The sequence below is a fragment of the Dipodomys merriami genome, unplaced genomic scaffold (genome assembly GCF_024711535.1).
Source record: "Dipodomys merriami isolate MVZ:Mamm:240054 unplaced genomic scaffold, mDipMer1.0.p SCAF_40, whole genome shotgun sequence".
NCBI lineage: Eukaryota > Metazoa > Chordata > Mammalia > Rodentia > Heteromyidae > Dipodomys > Dipodomys merriami.
The window spans coordinates 6,595,513-6,615,421 of NW_027205604.1; the positions used below are offsets into that span (position 1 = coordinate 6,595,513).

General features: G+C 44.4%; 1 protein-coding gene across 2 annotated transcripts in view; it reads right to left on the reverse strand.

The window, feature by feature from the left end:
* Fndc3b (fibronectin type III domain containing 3B) overlaps window positions 1–19,909 on the reverse strand; it is a 281,337-nt gene that overhangs the window by 50,075 nt on the left and 211,353 nt on the right. For both annotated transcript variants that reach the window (XM_069991887.1, XM_069991888.1), the window contains exons 10-12: window positions 17,396–17,534; window positions 14,160–14,213; window positions 1,049–1,173 (exon numbers count right to left, since the gene is read on the reverse strand). In XM_069991887.1, coding sequence (XP_069847988.1) covers window positions 1,049–1,173; window positions 14,160–14,213; window positions 17,396–17,534 — 318 coding nt within the window. The remainder of the gene's footprint in view (window positions 1–1,048; window positions 1,174–14,159; window positions 14,214–17,395; window positions 17,535–19,909) is intronic.

A 19,909-nucleotide genomic window follows, 5' to 3' on the forward strand; every position in this document is an offset into this window, starting at 1 on the left:
ACACACACACACACACACACACACACACACACAGCCCGTGAAGGAGAGAAAGGGGCAGACAAGGGACCTATGTGATATTCAATACCACAACTTTCCCTTTCCTCTATCGCCCCCTATCGTCCACTCTTAGGAAAACATACCACCTTACTGGAGGCCAATATATAGTTTTCCTCTTCAAAGTTGTAAGAAAGAACAGCCTAGAACCTTGTGTATCAAGCTAAAACTACCGGTTTTCAAATCAATGTGAGCACAAAGAATGGTCTATTGATCAATTCCAGTGTTTTACAAATAGATACAATGTTGTTTCTCCAAAGTGTGTGCAATCTCCAATTCACATGACCTTTTATCTAGGGAGCTCTAAAGCTATAATCATCACTGTGGCTGGGACAAGTACTTCTGTTAAATTCCAAGCAGGAAAGGGAGAGGCTCTGTAGGCCGGAGAGAAGGTAGGAGGCCGCTGCTGGCCACATCTTTAAAGGAAATGTTTCCATAAGCAGTGATAGAAGAAAACATTCCTTCATCATGAGTTGCGCAGCAAGCATGACCCAAAGGTGGCCTTTCCACAGCCTCCACAGCACGGAGCAAGGAGCCACACACCTGCTCCCCCCTCTCCTACAGCCTAAGTGGGATCAGCGACCAAGACAGCTCTCTCCATCCTGGGCTATCCAACCCGGGCTTGAGAACTACGGCTAGCCAGCATCCCACACACAACTGGAAAAGGTAACTGAATCAAGGGTTTGGAATAAAAATAAAAAGACGTAAGATCTGGAGTACTCATGTCTTTACAGGGTTCCTTTCAAAAGCTGCCTGTCTCTTTCATCTCGGTTTTCAGAGACCCCCCCCTAATGGGGTCTTTGCAGAAGGCCGCAGAAAGGCCAGAGTGACTTTATCCCTTCCACAGGTTTTTCCCATCAAAGGAGGCTTTGCTGGCAGAGAATGTGCAGCTGTGGAAGGGCAGCAGGCTTCCTTATGCCTTCTGGCAATATGACAGGACACCCAGAAACATGGCCTCCAAGTTGGAAGTTGAGAGGAGAAGCCAGCATCATACCTGGTGCCGATGTCATTCCGAGCGGCTAACCGGAACGTGTAGCCCACGGCCGGGCACAGCTTGGTCAGCTTGCAGTGCTTCTGGCTCCCAAAGAAGCACTGTCGGAACCCACTGCTTCTCTTCCCCTACAAGGAAATAGGAAGACAACGCATGCAAGGTCTTCCTTCTGCCCTCAGTACCACAGGGTGCCGCTTCTTTCGCACTGCTCAGTATCACCAGACTTGGCTCACTGATTGAGTCACTCCAAAACTGAAAGTTATCACCAATGCATCCTCCTTGCACAAATTAATGGGTATCATTCTGATACTACGATATGCGTTCAACTCTTTGGGAAAAAAAATAACCATAGGTAAGCGAAGGAGCAATTTAAAACTAAAATTAATTTCCTAGTTTGAATGAACACAGCCAACAGAAGGAAAGTTTACATGAAAGGATCCATGTAGCACAGAAAGAACTCAGAACACAGAAATAATCTCATCCTTAACGTAAAGCAAGGCAGCACAGGAAGTTCCGTGCCATGGGTCATCCACGGGCACTTCGATTTCTTTCTTTTACTTTTTTTTTTTTTTATGGTGCTGGTCCTTGGGGCTTGAACTCAGGGCCTTACACTCTTGCTTTTCTTTTTTTCTTTTTTCCACTCCAGGCTGGTGCACTACCACTTGAGCCACACTTCCACTTCTAGGTCCTTGCAGGTTAATTGGAGATAAGAGTCTCCCAGACTTTTCTGCCTGGGCTGGCTTTGACCCTTGATCCTCAGATTTCAGCCCCCTGAGTAGCCAGGATTACAGGTGTGAGCTGCCAGTGCCTACCTATACTTGTAGTGCGCATATAAAGCCCTTTCAGGTACAAAGTATGCTTCACTTAAGGATCACCATCTCTAAGAGCCCCCCTTCTTCACTTGGGTGCTCACTGTAGGGATGGCTGGCTAGGACTGTGGTCTTTCCAGGCCCTCCCATGTACTGAAGACCAGTCTGGACAGCCTCAGGGACACACTGGACGTGTCTCCTCTCTCCTGCAACTATGGCCCTGGCCATCCCTGCCCCACACATCCCAGTGACGCCCAGCTGTTTGCTCACTGGTCCCTGAATACCAGAGTCCCGTATGCCTGCTTCACCTGAATCATACCCTCTTTCCTCGTGTTTTACACAAGTTGGAGCTCAATCAGTGCTTGAAGAAATGAACTGATCCCTTACAATCCTTCAGAACATTGACAGAACTCATTTAGATGTATTGCAGTCACTCTAAGTCTCTTATCTTTCCAAGATATTCATATCACTTAGGAGAAAAATAAGCCCAGTACGGTATCTAAATAGATTCGCAGTAAGGACAACACATAGCTGTGTTATGCAGTGCTCAGAGGGATGGTACACTCATGTGAGCCATGTGCTAGGAGAAAATTTCCTACCCATAATCCATCACATCATATAACTTATCGCTGCGCATGCAACAGCAAATCACAACCGACAGTGGACAGTCTTCTCACTAGTGAAACCTTGGGCCTTCAGGAATATGTTTGAAGTTCTCAGTGTATTTTATAAAGAACCAAAAGCAAACACATTTCCCCCCTTGGCACATTTGAGCATCTCTGAGCAGGTTTCCAAATGCTTATCACTAGAGCACATTCCAAGGGATGTGTAATTCAAAATAAAATACGTGGATGCAGCCAGTGTGATCATCAGACTAGGAAAAACTAGACCACAGTCCTGTTCACCATCCAACCCCATCTCCTCACGAGGAAAAGCAGAACTTTTTCCAGCAAAGGCAATGGAAGTCCTAAAGCTCATTTTGTTAGGGTTAAACATGGCTCAATTGAGAGGTGAGTGTAAGAAAACTACGGGAACGCTGATCGAGGCCACTGTGTGCTTATTTAACCTTGAATGCCAAGGTCGATGCTGCTGATTTATTCATAGGAAAACTATTTGTGCGCAGATTTGCATGATTAGTACCTGTGTCTGATTATGCTTCACAAGACTCCTGGTGTGTTCTGCATTCATTTCGGGCTGAAGCAAGGTCTACTGCTATTTCTCCTCTATTTCTGAACTCAGCAGAAGCTATTCTCCCTTCCAAAACCCATGCTGGCTCCTCCTCAATGCTTCCTTTTCCCTATGTCTTTGTTTCATCTTGGCAGCCCTACAGCCAAGAAATAAAGTTGGTCTTTTCTTACTAGGTTAATTGGTTTTTATACGGTACAATGCAGACTGTCTATGACCTAAATAAGAAAGAGGGGAGAGACACCAAGAGCAGGAAAGTAGACTTCTATTTTAAAAGGGAGGTACTCACTCAAGAATCCTGGAAGAGGAATTGCAGGACCTTCAAAGCATTTTCTTTACTAGCCCGTGGTGGCTCACGTATGTAATCCTAGCTACTCAAGAGGCTGAGATCTGAGGATCACTGTTTAAAGCCAGCCAGGGCAATAAAGTCCATGAGCTTCATCTCTAATTAACCACCAGAAAGCCAGAAGTGGTAGAACCATTAGCCTTGAGCAAAAAAAGCTCAGGGATAGCACCCAGGCCTTGAATTCAAGCCCCAAGACCAAAACCGAACCAAACCAAACCAATTCTACTTCAGTATCCAGAATAATTGCTCCAACTAAATGCACGTTGAATTACCCATCTTAACCCTTCTGAGATATACTACTATATGCCTGGAACTTAGGAACATGTAGAGAGCTCCAGAGTTATGGGAACCTTGGAATAGAATTTTAGGAACAATGTCCATAATGTTTGAGTAAGTAAGTGCAATATTTTATAAACTTAAACCTTGTGGGAAATATTTTAGAAGTCTTGAGAATAGAGCAAAAAGAATAGAAAGCAGGTTAACAAAATATCTCAGGCACAAGAAAAGATTCATGTAGGATATGGAGTTTAATCTGAAAGGGACACATAGAAAGAAAAATATATTATTATTTTGTGTGTGTGTGTGTGTGTCTTGAACTTGGGGCTTCACACTCTTGCTTGCCTTTTTTGCTCAAGGCTGGTGCTCTACTATGTGAGTTCTAACTTTTTATTAGTTAATTGGAGGTAAGAATCACAGAATTTTTCTCCCCAAGCTGGCTTTGTACTATGATCCTTAGATTTCAGCCTCCTGAGTAGCTAGGACTACAGGCATGAGCCACCAGTTCCTGGCTGACAGACAGTATTTACAAATAAAATACTGCCCTGTTACTCTTGACAAACAGGGTAGAAAAGATAGAATGCTGTAGAAGATTGAAAGAGTCATATGAACTGATTGATAATGGGAAAGTTTATCACTGTTTATCAGAAACTAAATATGTCCAAGCTGTTACTGTCAGTAAAGCTTTCTGGATAGCAAATCCTTGCTTTGACATTTTACACATGTAGTGTGGCTCTAAAGCAATTTGAGAGATTATGATAGATGCCACATTCCTCCTCATAAACTACATTTTAAACCCACAGGATTACTGAGGTACTTAGCTTAACCTAGAAATCTTACATTTCAGTATCTGAAATCAGCCTCGGGCCGAATTCTCTAATTGAAATAGGCACCATGCTGCCGCTTTGGAGGCCTGCTGTCACCAGTGATCTGGTCAAACACAGGTGGAGCAGGGCCAGTCCTGGCCAGGCCTCATTCTGATCAGGTAGTAGTGCCAGGTCACTTGTGTGTCAGAAAGAGGAAAGGATACGCAGACTGATGCAAAGGTTGGGCACAGGATGTGGCTGGTGCCCAAAAGCAATCCCAGCAACCCCGGACTACCCACCGATACCCTGGAGGGCAGATAGTGGGGCGGGAGAACCCCACGATGAGCTCTGGGGTTCCCCATTCTTGCAAAGAAGGAGGAACCACCTCAATTAGAAAAACCCATGAGGAGACCACAGCCCACACTTCTGGTCACTGGGAACTGGTTACTGACCTACTATGACATGAACCTATCTAAAGCCCGGAGTGGTTCAGGCCTAACTTTACTGGCCTAGCCTGGGAGTGAAAAAAATGGAGGAGGGCTGACTTTCAGGGCTCGCTGGCTTGTTTCCACTTCATAGTCTTGGGCATGCCCAAGCGCTTGTTTGCACAGCTCGCCCCGAGTTCACTTGAGGGCAAGGGTAATCTTTGCTAGAATGTGGAGAAATCTTGGCGTGCAAGCCAACTGCATGCAGATTAGCCTCCAGGTGTGTGATTTGGCATTGGGGAAAGCATTATGCGCCGGGCCTAGTTCACTCTCCAGGCTTTGGGGTTCCTCTTCCCATGCAGCAGAGTACCCATCTTCGTTCATTTACTATCCATCCACACTGATCACCCAGGGGAGCTATGTCCTGACCAGTACCAGGGTGTCATCCTTGCCTTCTGGTCAAAACTGCTCTCCAGGAAATAAATCTCAGAATTAGCCAGGTGCTGGTAGCTCACGCCTAGAATCCTAGCTACTCAAGAAACTGAGATCTGAGGACTGTGGTTCAAAGCCAGCCTGGCCAGGAAAGTCCCTGAGACGCTTATCTCCAATTACCCACCAGAAAACTGGAAGTGGTGCTTTCACTCAAAGTGGTAGAGTGCTAGCCTTGGGCCAAAGAGCTCAGGAACAGCCTCAAGGCCAAGTTCAGGCCCTATGACAGACAGATAGACAGACAGACAGACAGACAGACAGACAGACAGACAGACACACACACACACACACACACACACACACACACACACACACACACACACACACACACACACACACACACACACACACACACACACACACACACACACACACACACACACACCTCAGAATTACCAGTTTTATGTTCATGACTATCAGGCCCATCCTTCCCATTCCTGATTACCTCTTGCTCTGCATTCTCACCATGTATAATCCACATGTTAGACCCCATTGGTCAGCTTATTTTCCATTCCCATATCCCTACTGTCATTGCAAGTCTATTTGTCCCGGGTTCACCTGGCCTGGGTTATGCATGTTGTGTTCCCGGATTGAGGCAAGCAGGGGCCTTGTGTCACATTGGTTGCACCTACTAAAGGCAATTGCCATCTCTGAGGGAGAACCCCCACCTTCAGAACACAGTGCGCTGTCAGCACCTGCACCCCTGTATCCAAGACCCTGTCCTTGCTTACATCTCAGAGGGTCACACATTCAGTCAAGGATCCCAGGCATGATGACAGACCTGTCCTGGACATACAGGGGTGAGGGAAAGGAGCATGGTAAATATTTACAATGGACACTCTTACACGATTACATCTCAAGAGTGATCTTTGAAAACATGTAAGGTGTGACACAATTCAGGGACAAGGATCTTCTTTCTCAAAGGGGGAAAAATACCTTAACACTATGCCATTTTTTTGATATTAGTGTGTATTAACTATCTAAATAATAGGTTTCATTCTATTTTCATATACATACATTGTATCACATTGAAGTAAAATTTGAGGATAAATAATATGAAAGATTTTTAACTATTTTAAGGAACTTGTTTTTATTTTCTCCTTTATCCCTTTTATTACTTGATTATTTTCTCATTTCTTTCTATCTACAGTCAAAAATTAAACTTAATAACTAAATAATGTTTTAAAGGAAATTTGTAGTCCCTTAAAAAAAAAAAAGGGATTTTCAAGCCTGTGTCCTCCTGACGCCTATCTTCAGTACTTGGGAGGAGGAATCATCTACATGAGCTGGGTTTTCATTGAGGAAATTAATACCTCCATGCTGGTTCTATGCATAAAATGCATAGAATTCTGAATCCTATCTTCCTGCAAGCATAGTTCTTCAGACTTTGGGGCTGAGGGTGCCCTGGATAACACTGCTAATCAGCCTGGCACTCACACCACTGCAAGTGGCTATGTCCAACACTACTGGCACTAGAAGATGATGCTGACTGCTATGTTCAATTGTATTAAAATTAAACTGGAACTGATCCCCTGTTCCTATTTACAACACCTTCATTCCACATACATATGTGGAGAGAGAGAGAGAGAGAGAGAGAGAGAGAGAGAGAGAGAGAGAGAGAGAGAGAGAGAGTCAACTGAGACAGCTAGAATACAGGTGACCCAGCTTGCTCTGGCCATGTGCTAGCAGACTTTCTGACTGGCAGGGTGTTTTCTTAAATTGTGTTCTTGTTCCAGAGATTTCCCTTTCGTATGGGTTGTTCTGGGAAGAGCTGCCTTTCTGAGCTGTGCATACCAGGATGGATTAGTACCTGAGAAACAAATCTGGTTATCAGTTATCGTGCCTGTGCCTATGGCTCAGGACTGCTAGACCCAGACATGGACAACGTGATTCTGGGCTGGGCATGCTTTCAGATGGCATAGATCAACTTGTCAGAAAATGATAAATCAAATGAAAAATAAAGTTAGGGAGAAAAGGGGGAAGGAGAGGAAAATGAGGGAGGAGGTGACACTGCTCAGAAAGAAATGTACTCATTACCTGACTTACATAACTATAACCCCTCTGTACACTACCTTTACAATTTAAAAAAAATTACGTTATATTGGCCAACTGAACTCTGGCCAGGTTGTAAGATTTCATCTGCTTCTGTGCCTGTATTTAGAAGTTGTTCCAGCACCAGCCAAACCCAGGCAACATCGAAGATAAATACTGCGTGCGTGTGGTCAGCTGGCTATGTATAAGATGGGGTGTATAACAGTAAAGTGGGGTATACTATATCTGAACGGACTCAAAGGTTCCTTGTGCCAAGCCTCGCTCTTCTCAGCGATGCCTTAGTAAAGAGGCACATTGGCAAAGAAAGGGGTGGAGTGGCTTGTGGTTTTGTGTCACGAAGTACTCTTCCATCGTCTGGAATACTAACTGCATTCTTCATAGGAGGATCATCAGGTCCTCTGATTGAAAAAAGCGGCTTTCCTATATATGTCTTTATATATAACTTTCCTATATATGTCTCCAAATATTAGGTTTACTTGGGGATAAGGGCTTTGGTAAGATCAATGTGTCCCAGGGAAAGGGAAAGGATCAGGTAGGGAGGTTTAGGACAAGCTGCCTATGTAACTCACAAATGAACCAAGGGATGGCCTGGGCCATTCAACGAGCCAAGGTCCACAGTGGCTGATGTCCAGCTGCCAACTGGCAGGCATGGCAAACATAACAATCAAACTACTGGATGCCAGGGGCCAGCATGAGTCTTTACAATTTCATCTCAGACAGGAGCTCCCACATAAAGCCTGCTGTGGGCCCGCCATCTCTGGGGCTGTAGGTCCTAAAAGTGGGGTCTCTTCTTGGTTAACTTGGTGTTTGAGTTGTAAAGTCTTTCTGGACTGACTTTCCTTCCCTTTCCCTTGCTTCTATGAATCCACCCTTAGATGTGACACAGCCAAACACTGGCCACCATATGGGGCAGGTTACACTTCCTGCTTAGGACCTTGGTGTCCCTGGTGGACAGTGTCTGATGAATCCCGCCCCTCCCCAACTCCCCAGTCCCCACAAGTGCCAGTTTCCTGCCCACTCCAGCCAGGTGCTGGTGCTGGGTCAGAGAATAGAAACCAACCTTTCTGGTATTCTTCATGGAGCCAACACACTGTTCAACCTAAGGTAGTGTGGCCGACTGCATAGACAGAGTGCATCCAGTTCCCAGGATGGCTCCTGGTCAGTCACTCTTGCTTGCTAATGCTCTACCTCTACATGCCCAGAATGCCAGGCATCACATCAGAAAGCCATGTGCACATCCACCAGTGACAAGCAACGCTGGGAGATCATCAACACCAGGTGCCAACACCCAAACTTGCACAGGGGCCTAACTGATAACCTTCTCTTCTGGAACAAGCTTAGTCTTTCCATGAGCTAGCCTAGACTCTCTAGAATCAGATGTTCTAGAAGCTTCCCTGTGGGGCTGGCAATGGTTCCAGGAAGTTTTTTACAGTAGAACTGCCAGCTATGGCCAGGCCTGGCCTGCTGAGGCTCTACCTGCCACTGGCCTTTTATGTCATGACTTCATGCTGTGTTTGCCTTCGTTTCTATGGTTAGATTGTTCTTAGTTTCACAGCTGTGTTGGCTCTTTAGTCACCAGGAAACCAGATGTGGATGTGAACTTCCTTTCTGGGCCAGCTGAGTCACAGAGATCCAGGGGAACTTTACCTATCTTATTCTCACAAGGCGATTTTTCTTTTTCCTGGCTCTTCCACATGTCCCTTACATGTCATGGCAGGAAGTTGTGCCAATGACATATTTACATCTATGGACTGCACTAGTAATCAGTTTCTGTTCAGTTCAAACCAGCAACGTAGGCCCCAGGGCTCCTGCTTAAATTCCTTCTATCACATTCTCTTCAAACAGTCTTAACTGCTGTCTTACCTCACATCTTAACATCTACTGAAGCGCACTTGAACAAAACAGTGCATCTGCTATGTGCCCAGGTAATCTGAGCAGCCCTGACATACCGGCATGGTGTTGCAAGTGGAGAGACTGAGGCTCAGAGGCCCAGTTGCTTGTTTGAGGTCCCCTAACCAGTGAGAGAACACACAGACCACACAAACACTAATCCGGGCCTCTGTGGATAAACACCACATCACCAAGTAAACAACATCACCACGAATCCATGGCACACACTCACGGTGCCATCTTAGGAGACTCAGGTTTTGCTCTGAGTGACCGGCTACCACACTGCCACATTTGCCTAGCACAATTAATGAAAGCAGTATTTTAGAGTAAAACTTTGAAGCTCAGACTCCAAACATGCTTCCCTCACACAACTTGCTTTTTCCTCCTCTAAATTGGAAAGGCAAGTTCCTATGTGACCATGAAATATGTTCCCCTCCCCCAAGTTTTCAAAAAAATTGTTTTTCATCTATTTGGGAACCTCAACACAGATGAAGCAGACAATTATGAGATCCCATGCAATGGCTGTCCACTATTTTCCTAAAGTTCCTCCCTACCTTAGTGGTGTCTGGGTCCTCCAAATCTCCTGTTCCACTAGATTCTAACATGTGTCAAGAAGTCCAGCTAGGAGTAGCATAAGGGCAAATGAGCTAGAAAGGCTGCCAAGAGGGCCCAGGGCCCAGGTAGGAGGTAACTGGTAGGTAATAGGCACAATGCTGAAATACAGCAGAAATAACCTCTTAGAAGTTTCAGGTTACCTTCTGCCATTTTGATTACTAACAGATTAAAATAAACATGGAGGTGGAGTCAGGAAGATCAACAATCAACAACCGATAATCAGCTGGGTGCCTGCAATCCTGCCACCTCAAAAGACGGAGATCCGAGGATCAAAGTTTGAAGCTAGCTTGGGCAGAAAAGTCTATGAGACTCTTATCTCCAATTAACTACCAAAAAGCAGGAAGTGGAGGTGTGACTCAAGTGGTACAGCTTTGAGAAAGTAAACAAGTGTGAGCAGCCTCACATTCAAACCACAGAACCAACACACACACACACACACACACACACACACACACACACACACACAGGAGTAACCAAGTAGAAAGGGTTAAAACTAAACCCTCTGGGACTGGGGGCATGGCTCAAGTAAGAGCCCTGCCTAGCAAGTGTGAGGTCCTTTCTGTTTGAAATGGAGCCACCTATGGGAGGAATCAGAGGCCAGAGGGCTGCAACAGTGCACGGCCCATTCTCAATCACCAAGGAAAGCCCTGAACCTTAAGACTTATCAGAGTCATTCCAGTGTGGGTCCTTGGCCAGCTACCATTTCAGGTTACCCCAAACGACTCATGGCAGGTGAAAATTAAAACTGAGACCAGCTGAGAAACCGGGGACGCCTGAAAGTTGCAGTTTTTCCTTGCTCCATCATCATTTACTCCACTAAGGGACTATCGAGTCATTAGTGAAGAATGGGTAGCTAGTGAACTCTTATCAAGTCATCTGGAGAAAGAGCATGTGGATTCTGTGACAATGAACTTGAATGCATGATGACAGGACCAGGACTGTTCTCCAGCCTCAAGCCATGCCTTCCCTGGTTCTCAGGAGATCACCATGTGGTTAAGCTTCTGCTCAAGACAGATCTTTCAAAGAAGGTTAGCTCAGTGCAGCGCTGTAGATCTTAGCAGACGTAAAGGTGGCTTCTCCTTTGATTATAAATTGAGCAAAAGAATATACTCTCACTAGGACTGTAATACTTCATTCCTCCTGAGTAAGATCTCCTATGAGCTCACCCCTGTTCATCTCAGGCAGTGACACTTTCCTCAGGCACCTCACAATCTTTCTGTACCCTACTTGGGCAGCATCTGGTACCAGAATCTACCAACAGAAGGTTTCAGAGGGCCAGCACAGGCCTCGTGGAGCTACACGTCTTGCAGGCCAGGTGCTGTTTGAATGTTTGGTTTCCTTCCTTGCAGCCAATGCCTGGGTAAAGTGGGACTATGGAACTCAGAGACCAGCATAAGGAACTTGTCCTCAGGAGGGCTACTGACCACCAGCTTACGTTCAAGTTTAGACTCACACACTGCTAGATTGTCTGGTCAGAAATTTCACTTCCAAAATCATGACCAGAAATGACCTTGTCATCTTTTTATCTATTCTCCATGCCAGGAAACTCAATAAAACCATTATTTAGTCTTTTTAAATGGACTAAGAGAAGTAGACTATAAAGCAAATAAACTACCGAATAGCCATGCACTGGTGGCTCATACCTGTAATTCTAGCTACTCATGAGGCTGAGATCTGAGGATTAATGGTTCACAGGTATGAGATGCTTATCTTCAATAAGTCACCCAAAAGCCACAAGTGGAGCTGTGGCTCAAATAGTACAGCATTAGCCTTCAGCAAAAATATAAGGGACAGAGCGGGTCCTGAGTCCAAGCCCCAGTGTGTGTGCATATGTGCACTTGTGTGTACGTGTACACACACACACACACACACACACACACACACACACACACACTCAGGGGAGCAGCGAGCACCTGAGTCACAGCCATTTTCTGCAGAGCTAGGGAGACCTTCCCAGTTAAGTGCTGAAGCTCGCTGACCTCCTGAACTTAGTTGATCACAGTTCCAAGCAGAGAAGCAGCAAAATCCACAGGAGACAGACAGACAGACAGACAGACCACACACACACACACACACACACACACACACACACACACACACACACACACACACACACACACACACACACACACACACACACACACACACACACACACACACACACACACACCCCTCAGGGGAGCAGCGAGCACCTGAGTCACAGCCATTTTCTGCAGAGCTAGGGAGACCTTCCCAGTTAAGTGTTGAAGCTCGCTGACCTCCTGAACTTAGTTGATCACAGTTCCAAGCAGAGAAGCAGCAAAATCCACAGGAGACAGACAGACAGACAGAACACACACACACACACACACACACACACACACACACACACACACACACTCCTCTTGTTAGTAAAGTTTATCTAGAAAACATCAAGATATGAGGGAAAACAAACACATCAGGTCAACACATAGAAGCAGGGTGGCACTGAGCTTCCACTCTTCTCCTGGGGAGGGGGAAGAGGAGACATAATGACAGCTCCCATCCAGCCTTCTCGACTGTCTGTAACCATCTAAGAGGGCTACAGAGGAGCCTTCATTTTTCTAACCAAAGCCTTTTCAAATGAAGTCCACCTTGTAGGTAGTGTCCCAGATAAGTCTGAGATTTGGCCAATCTGTACATATCAGCTATTCACAAGCATTCTGACAACAATGGATCTGTCTTTTTGAACTTGGAAGTCAAGCTGCTTTGATGCAGCCAGCAAAGGGGGTGAGGAGAAGCTTTCACAGAAAACAGCATCCTGCATCAAAATTCCATCCTGAGAATTGCATCCAGTTTTTTTTCTTTAATTTCTTCTTCCTCTTGTTCTGTTTTTAATCTTAAAGTAGTTGTACAGAGGGGTTTGATTCCACATATCAGTTTTATGGGTACAATGCATCATGATCAGTGTCACCCCTTCTACCATTCTCTCCATCTCTCCTAGCTCCACCCATGCCCTCAAGTTACCTCGTTCCATTTTTACAGGTGTACATTGAGTATTACACCTGCATCCGCCCACCCATCCTCTCTACCCATTATTTTGCACCTTCTCCCCATGACCTCTCCCCTGACAAACACATTTCAGCATCCTGGTATTCATTCTGTTAAACGTAAGTTAGTTGTTCAAAAAGGTTGTACATCATTGGTTACACATCTCCCGGGCATATACTGAACTTCAGTCAATTTGCTTCTGTGTGTGTGTACAAATGTATGATGTATGTACATGTGTATATTTATATTCCTCTTGCATTCTGTTGGAATATTTTTCTGTAACAGTTGTCACTTTTTGTTTAAACTTATACTTTGGATTTTTCAATCCCTTTACCCCCAGTTAAGTTACAAACGCTTGGATTTCTTCTCTCTCTAACTCCACATTTTCTGTTCTTAAAATTCTTTTACTATTTGATCCACCACAGAAGAAGACAGAATAAAAGCAGGGGGGAATGAATGAATGGAATTTAGATCTCTAGGAACAAAAGAGCATAGTTGCTTTTTAGAGACCAAGGGCTTCCTCTGCCCAGGCGTTTGCTGCCTGTGATGGTGGCGCCTGGGCCACTAGCTGGCAGGGAGCCTCCGTAGTAGACATGATTCTGCGACCTTGGCACCTGTGAGAGGAAGGTCAAACCGAGCAAGGTTCAGGCCCTAGGCCGGGGGGGGGTAGGAGGGGGCTTTCTGCCTTTCTCCCATGCGAGTGCTCACCAGGTCTACAGCAAGCAACAGGTAGGTGTCATTTTCTACAAAGGGAGTGCAAGACACATTTCCCAAACCCAGTGCTTCACCTCATCAACACCACAAAGCATCAAGATGCACTGTTTACATAAACGAACATGTTTATGGGACAAACCATAAAAACAAAATCAAAGAGCCAACAATAACAACAAAACCCATCAAGTGGTCAAACTGACAAAACTGTCCATTTTTAATACAAATTTATGCCTGATGATACACTGAGTCAACATAGATAATACCCTATCTTCCACAGCTCAGCTCAAAAATAAACCAGGGAAAATAGGTTTTAATGTGCAATTCATTGTTCAACAACTTGTTTTCCTTTCTAGGTCAGTAACTATTAAATTTGTCTCTGCTTAAGATCCCCCCCTCACCCCAATTAACATGTCTTCTAAAAACATATATGATGATATTTGCTCAGCAATTTATCTTTGAAATGGTGTTTTCGATGGATGAATGTGAAAATATGCTTACCTCATCCCATTCTAAAAGGTAGTTGGTGATTTTTGAACCATTGTCAATTGGAGCCTAAAAAAATAACAAAATGACATTGGAGAAAGCTGTTCAATAACAAGTTATGAGCTACCAACATGGCTTCAACACGGGGCTTATGACAGCCGCGTGCTCTCTCCGAGAGACCCCCGGCAGTCCCTGGTGTCTTTAGGCAAGCACCCCACACCAGCTTGAGTGCAGCTTAGCCCCAAGACAGAATTCACAACCAGTAAGCCATGCCACAAATGGCCACACCGCCTCCTCCCACCACCTCCGCCCAGAGGCCCCTGCGGTCCTACTTCCTCAGTGGACCAAACGTTGAAGATTTCATCACATTGAATTCAAGTGATAAAACAAGATACTGAGAAACACAAGCATTGCTGGGGTTTAGGAGACACAAGCAAGTCTGTGTGCTTGTAAGATAGGGTTGTTAAGATTAGAAAGTTGTGTGTGGTGTCTAAGGAGAAAGGACCCTTTGGATAGACTGACAGAGGCTGTTTGCTCCTTAAGTTAGCAGAAAGAAGCTCCATCAGTTCCTTTCCCCTCTTGACATCTATTTTATTGAGAAAACCAAACAAGAGAACTTTGGAGAAAAGGATGCTTTGCAGAACTGGACTAGTAAGAAGGGCCCCACAGTGGGGCACAAACGCTCAGAAGGAAAGCTAGAAAGGTGAAAAGGAGACTCCGGCTCTGATTTCACAGCCTGGGCCTGGCTCTTCCTTTGGAAAATAACAAGAGTCTGGAGAATTGTGGGAAAGGTCCCGCCCTGCTGCTGCATCTGACTCTGGACCTGGCTATCTGCCTGTCAAGGGCATCCTGGAATTGGCTGCTTAATATCCATGTCTGACTTCTTATTCTATTATAGATAGCTGTGATAAATAACTGGGCAAATGTATGTAAATCACTATGAAACTATCCAGTTTTATGAGAAATACTCAGTAAACAGTCACTGTTTACTACTGTTAACCAAGCAGATTAAGTGTCATATTTAAAGCTCTCCTACCTCCTCTCTCTCTCTCCTTCTGTGTCACAAAACCTGAGTCTTAAAACTCTGAGCCCAGGGGAGTATAAAACTGTCATCTCAGGCTTTTGGGGCCTGGAAGACAGGCTAGAATGCATTTAAAGTTCTCAATAAGTGACAAGAACCCATTTGTAAGAAGTTCTTTGATGGTTTGTTGAATCTACTCAAGGAGTAGACTCTTCAGTGCTATCCTGCCCCGTGGGCATTGCATTCCTCAGATGGACTCTCATTCAGCCAAGTCTGCTGGCTCTACAGTAACAGGCTCTGGTAGATGCCAGCAGATCTTTAGTTCTCTCAGTGAGTTTATGGAAGTGGGGACAGGTCATAGACAGAGAATGTCCCCTGTCCTCTGCCTTCTACTTGAAGCACTATGATCAGAAAATCCAGGACTTTGATGCTTGGGTAAGAATGAATAAACTAAGAATGTACTTCTGATTCTCAACTGAACTTTCCTCATATTGCTCTGTCTGCCTGAGACCTAAATTTTACCGAGGTATGATATTAAGCAGAGAAAATATGTATCAGTGATTCCCAACTTTAGGTTGGAAAGACCCCGGGATCCCTCTGGTAAGCTGAAGAGCTTATATGTATTTTCACTATCAATACGTTTTTTAAATTCTTTCCTTACATTTACATAAGTAAACATGTGTTAATAAACAGATGGATATTCATCAAGGTATTAAGCAAGATGACCAGGTGTTTGTGAAAACTCTGACAAGGTGGGAAATCACTGACCTGCATTATCCCTGGCAGCCAGAAAGGAAAATAAAATAGTTCAGATTCTAAGCCATCCACGCTTTGCCTCTGTCCCAACAATACACTGAGGGCTGGCTCTTGGCTATGGAATGGGCAGCCCCCCACGAGGACACAGAGAAGCCCACGTGGTCACAACTGAGGGCTCTTCTCAGCTCATCTCCCAGCGACTTACCTCTCACACTAGATCCCTACCAAACCACACATCGCCAGCTGACCTATGATCTGCCCTGTAACTGCATTTCAAAACATAACAATTATTAAGGAGGTTGAGAGTGATCTTGTTTCTTAAAAACATAGCTAAGGACACACTTTAAAGAAGGTTCAATACGATTTCTGCTTTGGTAATATTTTTTTAAATTATTTTTTTAGTCAGTACATTGTATTTTACAAGATTTACTATATAATTTAGACTTTTAACTATCCTGAAACATCTAAAGACTAATTAGCCAAAACTAATAATATCTAAATATAGTTTAGAATACTATATATTCTGGGAAGAAGTCGTCGTCTTCTTCGTCTTCGTCTTCTTCTTCGTCTTCGTCTTCTTCTTCTTCTTCTTTTTGTGGCAGTATTTTTTAAATGCAGGGCTTTATACTTGCAAGGCTTGCTGGCTTGGATGGTGCTACCACTTGAGCCATGCATTCAGTCCTGTTTTTTTATTCAGTCATAGGGCTTGAACTCAGGGCCTAGCAATATCCCTGAACTTTTCTGCTTAAAGTTAGGGCTCTGTCACTTTTAGCCACAATTCCACTTCCATTTTTTTGAGTGGTTAAATGGAAAGAAGAGTCTCATAGACTTTCCTGCCTGGGCTAGCTTCAAACCTCAATCCTCAGATCTCAGCCTCCTGAGTAGCTAGGATTATAGGTGTGAGCCACCAGCACACAGCCAGCCCAGCCCTGTGGTTTTTGCTACTTGTTTTAGAAATGAAGTCTATTGAATTTTTCAGCCTGAATCACAATCCTTAAGTTCTCAGACTCCAGAGTAAATTGGGTTACAGACTTGAGACACTGGAGCCTCACTGGGAAGTTTTTAATATTAAATATTTTGAGTCACTCATGAAAGAAACCATAGAAACTACAAACATACTTTCTCTCTCCATCTTTCATTATAAAAATAGCATGCTGAAGTTCTCAAACATTTGTTGAAATAAAATCAACTATAAGAAAGTATGGGAATTTAGTTATTTTTAAATATTTATATCACTTATTAGTTCTAATCTTAGAAGATCTATAATCTCTCATGGAAACTAAATTCCAAGGTCCTCTTCCCATCCCTTGGTCAAGTCTTCTAGAAATGGCGACTTCTGATATCATAATAAGTGCTTGTGCAATGTGACTGACTATGGACCATGCCAAGTGCTCTAGCAGAACAGAAGCTGTGATTTCAAATGGCCTCAGCGGACACTGATGGGAGATGGCTCTCCACAGTCTGGGGTACCCACCTTCCACTGCAGGGTGAGGGAACTTTTGCTCCTGTGTGCCAGCTTGGGAGGGAAAGGGCACTCCGGGGCACAGCTGTGGGTTGTGAAGCTAACTGGCTCCGAACACGATCCCTTCACAGAATTGTACATGGCGTACACCCTGTAAAGAGAACAGTCAGTCAGTGTGGGGAGCTGGGATTCAAGACCCCGATTCTGGTACTCACCTTGCCTGCTGGCTATCCTTGGTGAGCAGAAGGAGCATTGTGACTTGTGCTCTGACCTGCTGGTCTGGTTCTGATCTCGCAGTGGAAAGTACTACAGGGGCAATCATCCCAACTGGCCCATGTTTAAATGTGCTTCACCTAACCCTGTTTTACAACAAGCAAATGAATCTGCTAGGTGCCTGTGGCTCACACCTGTAATCCTAACTAACCAGGAGGCTGAGATCTAAGGACTGAGGATTGAAGCAAGCCTAAACAGGAAAATCAGTGAGACTCTTATCTCCAATAAACCACCAAAAAACCTTACATAGAGCTGTGGCTAAAGTGGTAGAGTACTAGCCTTGAGAAAAAAGCTCAGGAACAGCACCCAGGCCCAGAGTTCAAACCTCAGAACAAAAAAAGAACAAGAAAAGAAACTCTAATCCCCAGATTGGTCTCTAAATCTTTGTTCTAAATTCCATCAAGCTATTCTCTGATTGACTTTGTATGGAGATCTAAAAGTTAGTAGAAAAGCTTAAGACTCGATCAGAGTTCACAGGCTGGAAAGAGAGAAAGAAAAAGCATGGAACATGCATCTTTCAAGTAACTTGTGCATGTGTGCGCATTCAGTTTGGGGCTTGAACTCAATGCCTCAAGCTCTTGGTTAGCCTTTTTTTCTCAAGGCTGGCACCCTACTTCTTGAGCTACATCACTAGTTCTAGCTTTTTGCTGGTTGACTGGAAATAAAGAGTCTCTGCCTAGGCTGGCTTTGAACTGCAATCTTCACATCTCAGCCTCCTGATAAGCTAGGATTACAGGCAGGCACCACAGCATCTAGCAGAACCCACTGCTCATATATAGGTAAAAATAGATGTTCACACATAAACATGTTTGCTACAGCTGAGTGTCTGTCTCTCTCTCCTAAAACAAATACAGTGTTCAGACACAGTTTATCCATGTGAATATTTGCAATCTTGCACAAAGCTGCTTGTTTTCCACTTTCAAAGCACTTAGCTCAACACTGAATACATGTATGTGGAATCTCAAGAGAATCTGTGAAGACAGGACATACACTACCCTCCTCTTTTCTAACCACAAATAACACAAGTTTCCTCACAATACTTTCTAGCTTTCCACTTCTTTTATATGGAAAATTATTATTTTTTCAATTGAAAGCACACTCTTCCCAAATGAGTATGAAGAAGGCTTGATACCATTAAAACATACCGGGTGAAGCTACTCAGCGTATAAACAATTCTTGCAAGTACCCTCTCTATGACACAGGGAAGTCATTACCCCACGGAAGATGGAAGGAAGTTCCCAGAGATGAAGGAGATGTCCTGAAAGCTACACTGCTAGAAGTTGGATCAACTCTGTTAAGTGTGTATGGCTAGCCACCATGCCACACTGCCTACCCATCATGCCACACTGCCTACCCATCATGCCACACTGCCTACCCACCATGCTCATCCCGCAGTCATGGTCCTCTAAATGTCTATGGCCACTTTCCCCGCCCCCCTCTATTCAATGACCTTGAACAGCAGCGAAGAAAATAACATTATCAGCTGAGCACTGGTAGCTCATGCCTATAATCCTACCTATTCAACAGGCTAAGATCTGAGGATTGTTGCGGCTCAAAGCTAGCCTGGGCAGGAAAAGTCTGTAAGACTTTTTATCTCCACTTAACCAACAAAAAGCCAGAAGTGAGGTGTGGCTCAAGTGGCACAGCACCATCCTTGAATGAAAAAGCTAAGGGGATAGCAGCCAGGCCCCCAAGTTCAAATCCCAGTACCAACACCTAGACAGATAGACAGGTAGACAGACAGACAGATAGATTAGATAGATAGATAGATAGATAGATAGATAGATAGATAGATAGATAGATAGATAGATAGATAGAAATCTTAATTATGTGTGTGATATGCAAAGTCATTTTCTTCTACTGCCTCCAATGAAGATTCATAGAGGATATGCATAAAAAATACAACAGAGAAATATACACACTTTCACATGTACACACACACACACACACACACACACACACACACACACACACACACACACACACACACACACACACACACACACACACACACACACACACACACACACACACACACACACACACACCCCTTTTGCCTTATGGGGAGGCATTATAACATCTGACACAAACAAATGCCATTTCTTGTTACATTGGTCTCTGCCCAGCTGCTCATGGAGGAAAGCTTTTCTTTGTACTCAGTAAAATCTAGGCATATGATAACATAAAACCAAAGGGGAGATCTGGCAAGATCATTTCCATGTGTCAGGACAGGCTCAGTGGGAATCAATTACT